The following is an 11,067-nucleotide window of genomic DNA, read 5'->3' on the forward strand; positions in this document are numbered from 1 at the left end:
GTCCTACTCTAATTGCTACGAGTAGTTTTTCCAATCCTTGACTAGTTCCTATCTTTCCATGTAGACTACGCCGTCCTGCGCTGTAGCCTCCATGTCAGACACGTCTCGGTATCCAGCCCTATATCTAGGACTATCCAAACCTTCTGGTGGGCCCATAGATATATGTACGACAAGCTCCGGGTACTTTTTAGTCAAATACAACAGTTCTGAGTACTTTTGTAGACCTCACCGACTAGTTTTGGTGCTCTTAGAGTACTTCATCGTGGTTGAGTCTTCAAATGTACCCGAGCACTGCCATGCGGCTACAATGTGTTTAAGCCTCATTTAACTTGATCTTGAATCTTGAATCTTGAATTTTTATATGGACGTGCGATGAAAGTCGCACTCCATATGGAGTAGCCCCCGAGCCTTAGGTTGAATCAAAGAATCAGGCTGAGGGTCAATCTGTAACTTGCATCTCTTATCCCTTAGAACCTAGAGGAAAAACTTTTTAGCTGATGGGCACGTGGCACACAGCCACCGAGTCGTTACACGACTAGTTTGGTGGATATAAGGGTCAACCTTTGGTCAACATGACCATCCATCAACGGTAACCTTATCTCTTCTAAAAATACTGGTAACTGCCAATCAGGTGCGAATTCTTTGGGTCCATTAAAACCTGAATATTCCTTTATTCCTGCTGCTGTTACTGCGCTGCGTTTATAAATAACGAAGGAAAACATCCCTTCCATTTTACCTTTGCCATCTACTCTCAACTTTTGCACTGAAGCCCTAGGGCCGCCGCTACCCAATCCTCGAGCGCTAGCACTGCCACCCCCACCACTTAGCCCCCGAGCGTATGCGAAGGAAGACCCTCGTGGCAACAAGGATGGGGGAAAAGCAGCTGCAGCCAAGACGATGGAAGGCGGGAAGAAAAAGGTGGACAACAAGAAGGAGATCCAATTGCCGGCCCCTAAGTATGGAAAGACAGACCAAACTGCGCCGCCAACTTCAGCATGCGCGTGGAAGCGATCGTCGCTGAAGGAGGAAGACATTAAGGTGCTGGTGGCAGCCAACCTTCTCCAAGGAAAAGACGTCATCAATTGGAGGCCTGCCTTTAGCAGCCCTTGGCCAATGGAGGAGTACCTGGATTAGACGATAAGCATCTCGCATTTCATTGAACGTGGCCTGGCTTTGCCTGTTTCTGACTTCTTCCGGGGTTTGCTTGATCACTACAAGTTGGAGTTTGTACACCTCAACCCCAATGTCATTCTGCACGTCGCAATCTTTGTACATTTGTGCGAGGCTTTCTTGGGGATCCAGCACTATTTCCAGCTTTTCCGTAAGTTTTTCCACGTCAAGCCACAGCCCAAGATGCAGCACACCGAACTAGTCGGCGGGGCTGGAATTCAGATGAGTGAGAAGCTCTAGGGCATGTACTTGGATTATGAGCTCGTAGACTCACATTCTGGATGGAAAGAGAAGTGGTTATACATCGACAACCACGATCCCAAGGTCCCTAAGATGACAGGCTATCGCCCGACTTGGAATAACAGGTGGCTGGACGAGCCAAGCCACGGAGACTGGCTGCAACTACCCAAGCTCCTGGACACGATAGCCAAACTCAAGCAAGAAGGGCTAACAAGAGTTGGGGTAGCCTTTAGTTTCATGAAGCGGCAAGTTCAACCCTTGCAACTGCGGTGCACCTAGGGCTATGACTACTCAGGTGTCAATGACCAGTCCAGGATGTCTCCAGAAGAACTTAGTGTGGATGAGGTCATGGCACAATTGAGGCATCTCTTCAAGAATGCGGGCAAAATCCCGACGATTGTGCGAGAGTTCTACACCGCCAACCTACCAAGAACTATAAGTACACGTGGCCACAACCCCTAAGTATTCATTTTTGGCAAATTTTGATGTACTAACTTGTCTGCTTGTGCAGGAAGATATACACTTTTAACCCCTCCTCCTCCCGAATCAAAACACATTGAAGCTGCTCCTTGTATTCATACGGTAGCGAGTGTGAGTGAAGTTGTGGAGGAGGAAGAAGAAGAAATTGAGTCCTTTAGCAGCTCTGATTCTGAAGCTGCGAAGGACTTCGTGCTCAAGGCCCGACCATCTGACAAGGCTAGGTCATCCTCCAGATCGTCGAAGTGCGCAGCTGAAGATGATCTGAAGGCTGCGTTGGCTCCACCACCAAGGAAGAAACGGACCATCGCTGGGAAGCGTGCCGTTAAGAAGCCTCTAACTGTCGAAGACGTACCTCCACTGGTAATAACCTTTGAGGAAGGGCAAGGTCCTGAGGATCGAGTACTAGTAAACGAATATAGATTAAATAATAAAAAGGAAGGGGAAACCGTTCCCTGTTTTACACGATGTTGGAGTCTGGACTCCGCAAGATGTTGATCAGCGTGCATGTTGCAGGGAGAGGTGGCAACGCTGAATCCGTGGGCCCGGATCCTTGTACCGGCCACCGCAGGTTCTAGCGTATACCAACAAACGGCCGCACGCAACGACTTCCTCCAAGCGTTAGTCAACAGCTAGGGCCAGTTCAGAGTCTTGCACTGCCGCTACCGCTCGACGTAGATAGACTCAGCCGAACATTGATATAGGTCGGCGTTGATGGAGAATCTTAGATGCGGGTAACGATGACAAGGCATCAACTCGAAAAACAAAACCAAGCTGCGATTTAAGAACTCGAAATAGCAGGTCGATCTAACCATGAGGTTAGGAATGACTCACCTGATCTTCTAGGAGACATTGTTGATGACTGCCATCAAGCTCGCTTAGGAGGATCTCATGATCACCTCTACCTAGCACTTCAACTGTCAGATTTAGTGATCGATAGTCCACTAGGGGTGCTCAGGTGGTAGATTTGTAGGCAGGGGAGATCGTAAGCTCGAATGGTAACATAGAGGCGCAAGGTTTAGACAGGTTCGGACCTCCGGAGAGTAATACCCTACATCTTGTGTTCTGGTGGATTGTATTTCTGGTATGAGTTGCGTTGGCTTCGCTACCCTCGGGGGGTGTCCCTGGCCACCTTATATAGGCTGACAACCTAGGGTTACAAGTCGGATAGGATATAATCCTAGTCGGTTGTTACAAGGAAATCAATCTGAGTCGGTTTACAACATGAGTCCCACGATATCTGGGCGGAATCTGTTCGCCCAGCCTCCGAGCTTGTGCTTCACACGTCTTCATGCCTTGCTCCGCACGCCATGGTTGGGTGGAGGTAACTTGTCAGGCCGGCTAGTATCCTAGTCGGTGGGGACCCGTGGGTACCCTTATCCCTCAGTTGATGAACTCAATATCATTAGCAATACACAAGATATAAATGAAGTACGCAACCATCTTAAGACGGAATTTAAAATGAAAGATTTAGGTCAAACCAAATTTTGCTTAGGCTTACAGCTTGAGCATCTCTCAACAGGGATTTTAATACATCAGTCTGCATATATCCAGAAAATTCTGCAGAAATTCATTACGGATGAATCATATCTATCCAAAACATCTATCGTCGTTCAATCTCTCGATATAGATAAAGATTAATTCAGACCAAATGATGAAGATGAAGAGTTATTGGGACCAGAAGTTTCATATCTCAGTGCCATTGGAGCGCTAATGTATATCGCAAATTGCACAAGGCCTGGCGTTGCATTTGCGATAAACTTACTAGCTAGACATAGCGCTGCTCCAACAAAATGCCATTGGACGGGAGATAAAAATATCTTCCAATATCTCCGAGGCACAATAGATCTTGGATTATTTTATAAATTTGACCAAGATAAAACTATAATTAGATATATAGATGCTAGTTATTTATCTGATCCTCATAATGCCATATCTCAAACAGGATTTGTATTTTTACACGGTGGAACTTGCATTTTTACATGGTGGAACAACTATATCATGGAAGTCATCAAAACAGACTCTTGTAGCCACATCCACAAATTATTCTGAAATAATTACATTATTTGAAGCTTCACGTGAATGTGTATGGCTTCGCAGAATGATTAATCACATACAACAGTCATGTGGTATGGGTTCGATCATGAATCCTACAATTATCTATGAAGATAATTCTGCTTGTATAGCACAAATGAATACAGGCTATATAAAGAGCAATATCACAAAACATATTGCTTCTAAATTATTCTATCCTCACGAATTACAGAAAAAAGAAGAGATAGAAATCTTGTAAACCAAATCATGTGATAATCTTGTAGATTTATTCACAAAGTGCTTACTAACATCATTATTCCATAAATATGTTTTTGGAACATGTATGAGACGACTCAAAAATTTGCAAGCATCGGGGGAGTCATTCCTTGATATAACTTATACATAATCTTCTGATTATGAATATTGCACTCTTTTCCTAATAAGTTTTTCCTATCAAGATTTTCTCATATATATGTTTTTAATGAGGCAATATGCATTACAAAGCAATCATATATGTCATATAACATTTTCTCCTATATTTTCCCTTAAAGGGTTTTAAAGGAGTTTTTCTTATGACATATCTACACTACTCCTTATATTTTTTCCATAGGATTTTTTAAAGAGTTACACAAACAACGGTTACAAGATCACATGAAACAATTGATAAGGGGGAGTGTGGTGAATCACTAGAATTAGTGATCAATTATCTTAATTATGTAATTAATTAAACATGTGATTATCATATGGATTAGTGACGTTAGTATCAATTACCTTAATTATGTAATTAATTAAACATGTGATTATCACATGGATTAGGGAGACACCTTTCACCAACAGGGCCACTTGGTGAAGGGGTCATGTCCCTTCCGTCATCCCATACCTCTTGAGCTTGTATAAATATGTAAAAAGTAATCATCCCATTCTATTACATCATTCCACTTTTCCACTTTCTAACAAATTCTACGCAAACTTGCATGGCTAGTAACTGAGCTACGCTTAGCTTGACTATAGCGATAGACGATCCATCTGCTGACACGGACGGCCGGGCACCGGCCGCCCACGGAAACAGATCCGCCTATAGGATTTGACAGGAAATCAGGAACGGCGCGCCGTACCAAGGATTACCGTCCGGTTCGCGTGTTACCCTGGCACGCACGCACGGCGACGAACCGCGCCGACGCCTGTGAAGCCACGACACGCCCCCGCCGTCACGGGCCACGAGTAACGCCGGAACCAGCCGCAGACAAGCACCTACGGCCCCTGGCACGCTCGCACTACGCGAGATGGATCCAACCATCCCTGTCTGGAAGCCCCGTTCGATGGGGCATCGCCCGCGCGCGAAGGACGAGGAGGAGGAGGAGGAGGAGGAGGGAGCCGAGCCCGCCGCGCGCACCTGCCGCCAGACGCAGCCACCCCACGCGTGCCTTCCGCGCGCGGCACGGCGGGCGGCCGCTGCGTTCGGACCCTGCGCCATTCAGCGGGAACGCGTGGTGACACCGACCCGGACGCGCGGCGGCGGGCTCCGGCCGGCCTCAGTCACGGTTCCGTCGATCGGTGGCGCACGGGCGCCGCGCGGTGCGCGTCAGGTTTACGTGCGCGCCATGCAGGACCCGTGCGTGCTTCGTCGCGCGCCCATGGTGTGTGCGATCGTGACCGTGCCGACCGATCGATCGACCGAGGAAACGACGCTCCTCCTGGCTTCGGCCGCCCCGTCGCGCGCGTGCCGGGTCGCGGTCGCGCCTCGCACTGATTCCATAATTCCATTGACTTTGCGCGGGTATCAGACAGAGACATCGCGATTAATCTCCCAAGCTCTACTGTTCAAATTACGCGGCGAGTGCCCATGATTGCTCCTGAACAGTGGCCACGGATGATCCACCGTCGATTGGCGCCTTTCCTAACCATCCCGAGCTGGCTTCCTCTCTTCCTCTCCACAGAAATATGATCCTTCAGCTCGAGCACAGTTACTGCGTTCCACGACAGAACCATCACACTGTTCGGTACGATCTCTGGACAGGGCAGCGCCGATGGTGTGCGGCGGCAGTCAGCAGCCTAATTTGCTCGTCGGACTAGACGAAAGTCTACAGGGAAATCTGTGGACAACATGCCGGTGCTGAGATGAGGAGTACCATGGCCATGGGTTCTTGGAGGATATTACGCGTCGCTCCAATTGCATCGTGCGTGTGGAAGCTGGGGTCTCCGTTGAGCAGTTAATGAAGAAACATGCCATGTCGGCCAGCCTGTGCAAGCTAGCAAGTAGTAGCAAGCTCACCGAACTGCCATGGCGCGCCCACGGGAGATCAGGATACACGGCATACTGTACAGGTGCGCCCCACAACACTTTGCCAACCTTTTCTTTTCCCTTTTCATCTTTTTTCTTTTTTTCCTTTTTCTTTTTTCCTGTACCTTATATCCTTTTAACTTTTTCCACGTTTGTCCACGGGGTGTGACGCTTTGTGCCATCACGGCATAATGCAGTCGGAGTTGTCACTAGCACGTAACCTGTGACACTGTAACATGCATGCTCTCAGCTCCCGGACCTCCTCTTCTGTAAAGTGAGTGGCGGACGCCAGAATCAATAACCAAGGTGTTAAGCCGATGTTTTGGTCAGCTATAGCATTCATGATCTGCACCCGATCACCAATGCAAGAGCCCACGAACAGCGCTGGGACAAGATGGGAAGCTATACTAACATGCAATGTTTTGTAGATGGGCGCGAGATGTTATCTCCGTGTTCGATTAAAAAAAAACTAAGACACGAGATGTTCAATGGGCATGATAGCAGCGCCCTGAGGTACGGCCAAGCGAATAGGACCGCAGAGCGAAGCATTGTGTTGATTACACTGAGTAATTAGCATCTCACGTACCGTATGGAGTGGGTTTTGTTCGTGTCTGATGAGATGATGATCTTGGTTGCACTGCTAGTACCCGATCGAGGAACCAATGCGAGAACTGAAACAAAGAGCACGGCACCTCAAGGGCAAATTGCAGTGCACCCCACTGGATTGGCTGCAAACTGAAGATGGGTTGCCATGTAGACAAGGGCATGGGGGCCATTTTGTGACTTGTGTGTCATTGTCAGGAGGAGAAAAATTCACCACATGCTAATGTAATCTCCAAGCGCTAAAACTTCTCGTTTCTTTGCAAGTGAGAGGGAAAACCTCCCTTCCAAAAATGTCTCGAATTCAAAGGTGTTGGGGCCATGTGGCTTGAATATGTGCTCCATATTCTCCCAGACCCTCAGAGCATTCAAGGCCCCGATGCAAAAGCTTCAACAAAGCCTGGGCGACTGGGTCAGAGAGCCGTGAATGCATGCCATGGCATACGACATGGCCATTTGGCAATTTGGGCGTGCAGGGTGCCCATGGATGGCTGCCACTTTAGTCCTTTTCACCATTTTTACAGCTTGGAAAATGAAATGAAACGAAATGAAATGCATTGCGTGCATGATTGATTGGTCGTTGGGTGCATGGGCTGGCGACGAGGCTGTGTGCCCGTGTCGTCGTCGCCGGGAGTCAAGCCCATCACACATGTCGTGTATTTAAGGACTGCTAAGTTCCTGTTTTCTTGTTCCGAAGAAAAAAAATATTTTTTAAAGAAAATAGAAACATCGCATTGATTTCTAGTAACAGTAGTACAGCTCAGTTCTTAGAGCGAAATTCAGGAAATGTGCATATCCAGCTAGCCAGTACTGCTTCCGGCTTAGGATGATTGAGCTGTGTTGCAATGATAGTAACAGTCAGCAGGTAAACCAAAATGTTCTGAATATGCTATCACTGCTCTTCGTATCCTCAAGATGGCGAAATATTTGTGTGATAATTCATTGGACTGCTCTTCACATCCTCAAAATGGAAAAAAAATTGGACTTCGGTTTTTATGCCAACATGGTGTGATAATTCATTAATTTGTGATCCTGCGCAACTAGGATGGGAATTTGGTTATAGCATTTGTTTCTTTTTCACAACAAACCTGACTCTGATGCAAAATTTAAATTTTGTTTACAGTAAATCAGTAATCCAATTTTTTTAAAGAATTATGCCTGCGCTTAAAATTATCCATGGTACCACCCTACATATAACAAGCTAGTACTAAAATATGGCAATGCTTCTTTTGATCTTTTTGGAGCAAACGCAAATCATTTACAGGTCTTTTCTTCGTATGCAAAGGCTAACTAGGAATATTCCAAACCATGCGCATTTAATTTGTATACATCTTGATATATCTGGCGTACCAAACGGCCAATCAATACCGAACGTATTATGATCGCTTCTAATTAAAAACCAGACAAACATGTGTATTACATGTGCATTACTGTACATAGGTACTTAGCTACATGCCTACCATGTACCTAAACTGATCTCACACGAGCTACGACATTTGGTTTTCTGTAGATCTTTCCCAATATTGGTAGACCTGTTAAAACTATGTAGGACTGAGTGGCAAGTGATTAATTAGCATTTTATTTTGAACGATATATGCTTCTCAGAAAAGAGTTTTGATCTACTTTGCAAATAGGACAAAAAATACAGTAAATAAAACTGATATATGCAAAACACGAAACTAAAAATTATCTGCTATGTTAGTGATAGCAATACAATTTATGACAAGTTTGCGACATACTGGCGTTATTTTCTCTCACACAATATGCAACTTGCACAAGGGGATCGACTTGAGTTGTAGCTGAAGATGCTAAAACCAAAAGGCCCAAGAACATATTCAGTCTTAGTAAGGATAATAACATAGGAGTGCTTCTACTATGTTCTTTGAAATCATCTAAATGAAAACTATGCAGATCCTAAGTAAAGTACTTAGATCAAGCGACTAACTTAACTTGCAACAACCGATTAGTCACTGACATACTGTAGGATCTATGTAGTTTTCTTTAGGCGATGGCGCTGTGACCACACTCCCTGGTTGAAGTGATTAGCTTGAGCGGCATCACTCGAACACACTATAGCTATAGCTAGAACGGGTAATCCATGGTGGGCACGTCAAGCAAGCTGGCGTTCTGGACTTGGTGGAAGTGGCTGTCGTCGTCGAACAGCCAAGACTCGATCGCCGACAGCGGCATCTGCGGGGCCGCGACGGCCGGCTTCGTCTCGTATTCGGAGAGGGTCCCAGCCGTGGCCGGCGCCGCCGACGCGACGGCGGCGCCACCGTACGACACCTCCGACGCGTCCGAGGATCCGGTGGACGCGCTCTCGGCCCCGCCGGGCGTGCCTGGGCCGGCACTGCCGCCGCGGCGGACCTTCCTGCCGCCGGCCCACCCGTCCAGCATCCGCGAGATGTTCTCCGTGGTCAGGACGTACGGCCCCGGCGCGGCCGCCGAGGGGGAACACTGCGACGCGCCCGACGAGCTCGACGCCGGGCTGTCGCCGCCGCCGGTGCCAGCGCCGGCCGCGTCGACGCCGTCGTGCTGCTGCGTCTTCAGGTCGCCGAGCGGCGTCAGGGCCTCGCGAAGCGCGCGGCGCGCCATGTCGATGTCCGTCTGCAGCCGCCTCTCCCACTGGCCCTTGGAGGACGAGGCCGGCCTGTGCGCCGGCGGTTTGGCCGCGCCTTCGCCGCCGCTCTGCAGCTTACGCTTGAGGTGCGTGTTCCAGTAGTTCTTGATGTCGTTGTCCGTCCGCTCCGGCAGGTACGACGCGATGGCCGCCCACCTACACAAAAACCACATGCCCATGAGCCTCCCTGCTCACACAAACGAGCTAGCCCATAGTCCATACAAGAAGCAACGCAAAATCTCTCCGTACCTGTTGCCGAGGAGAGCTTGGAGGTGGACGATAAGCTTCTCCTCCTGGTCGGTGAAGTTACCGCGCTTGATGCCCGGGCGGAGGTAGTTGGTCCACCGCAGCCGGCAGCTCTTGCTGCACCGCATCAGCCCTGCGCGCGGAATCCGATCGAACCGGTCAGAATAATCCAGATCGCATCCGTACAACGATCTAAGCTAGATTCTCTCTCCCTCACGCACGCATGGCGGCATGGGTGAGGGTGACCATCCTAAGCAAGCAGCTAAGCACATACCGGTTCTGGTCGGGACGGCGCGCCAGTTGCCGGGGCCGTGCTCCTGGATGTAGGAGACGAGGACGAGGTCCTCCTCCGGCGTCCACGGGCCCTTCTTGACGCCCTCCTTGTCACAGCACGGTGGCCTCACCATGGTGTCGTCGTCGCCGTCTATCGATCGATCGATGGATCACCAAGCTAAGAGAGAGACCCCTTTCTCAGCAGACAAAAAAGAGCCTCGCGTGTGATGTGAGTGAACTGAGGTGGTGGGCAACAACAAAAGGGCTAACTGCTAGCCACCGGCGCCGTACAAGAACAAGCGCGAACCGTCAGGCCGAGGTGGATCTGTGCGTGTCTCGTTGCAAGCAACTGAGCTAGAAGAAGCCGGCGCGGTGCTGTTGTGCCGTTGTGGTGGTGGTGGTGGCTTGAGGACAAGGGTCCAAGGGGAGAGGTGCAGCAGTGTTTATATAACGGTGGCCGCCGCGGCCACAGAACAGCGCTGACCTTTTGCTGTGTGGGCTATGGCTTAACCTCGCCCGGCCAGGATGCCGAGACAGCTAGGCCAGCCGCAGCAAACATAGCTACTCCTCCAGAGAGAGAAAGAGAGATGAGATGAGTAGCGTGCATTTACTCCGAGCTCGTGGCAAAGTCAGCCTGGTGGTGGGGCGGTAGCGGTACAGCACACTGCAGTGAGCAGTGGCCGTGGCCGGCCGGACCTTGCCTGGCTGTGGTGCCTCGCCCGGCCGGCCGGCCGGAGCCGCCCGCCTCGCCACGCCACGACGTGCGCGAATGCCGCGTCGCATTAAACGCGCCGGGTGTGTGGGCTCAGATGGCATGTTGCCGCGCACGCACTTGGTTTTCCTTTCCATCCCCTTGGCCGTATGCGATCAGGACCCCTGCCCCTGCCCTGTAGCGCTGCGCTCCCTCACGTTTGATCCTGCCCTACGCAGCGGCTGGACGCGGACCCTGCCCTCGGATTCAATGCGAGCGCCACCGGCGGCAGGCAATCTCATGTGCGTGTGCCCTCCAACGCAATTTCCACTCCACCTCCGGTGATCAGACGACCGAGTCAAGAGATGGCTACGGCCTACCGCGACTGCTCGCTGCCGCGGTGACGTTTTGGTCGCCAGGATTCAACTCCAGGTG

General features: G+C 49.6%; 1 protein-coding gene across 1 annotated transcript; it reads right to left on the bottom strand.

Annotated features, from left to right (window-relative positions):
• Positions 1-8,478: 8,478 nt before the first annotated feature.
• On the bottom strand, positions 8,479-10,444 carry LOC101769962 (transcription factor MYB30). The gene is made up of 3 exons (XM_004958351.4): positions 9,943-10,444; positions 9,672-9,801; positions 8,479-9,578 (listed from the first exon to the last, which is right to left on the bottom strand). The coding sequence occupies exons 1-3, from the start codon at positions 10,073-10,075 to the stop codon at positions 8,885-8,887; spliced, it is 957 nt and encodes a 318-aa protein (XP_004958408.1). The 5' UTR covers positions 10,076-10,444; the 3' UTR covers positions 8,479-8,884.
• Between the last annotated feature and the right edge of the window lie 623 nt (positions 10,445-11,067).

Source organism: Setaria italica, chromosome II (assembly GCF_000263155.2).
Source record: "Setaria italica strain Yugu1 chromosome II, Setaria_italica_v2.0, whole genome shotgun sequence".
Classification (NCBI taxonomy): Eukaryota; Viridiplantae; Streptophyta; class Magnoliopsida; order Poales; family Poaceae; genus Setaria; species Setaria italica.

What these genes read in the sequence shown, in the direction of transcription:
- LOC101769962 (XM_004958351.4), bottom strand. Translation starts at nt 10,075, where the DNA reads ATGGTGAGGCCACCGTGCTGTGACAAGGAGGGCGTCAAGAAGGGCCCG. An exon ending in CGCCGTCCCGACCAGAACCG is followed by an intron (nt 9,802 to 9,942) that starts GTATGTGCTTAG and finishes TTCCGCGCGCAG; the next exon opens with GGCTGATGCGGTGCAGCAAG. An exon ending in CAAGCTCTCCTCGGCAACAG is followed by an intron (nt 9,579 to 9,671) that starts GTACGGAGAGAT and finishes GTTTTTGTGTAG; the next exon opens with GTGGGCGGCCATCGCGTCGT.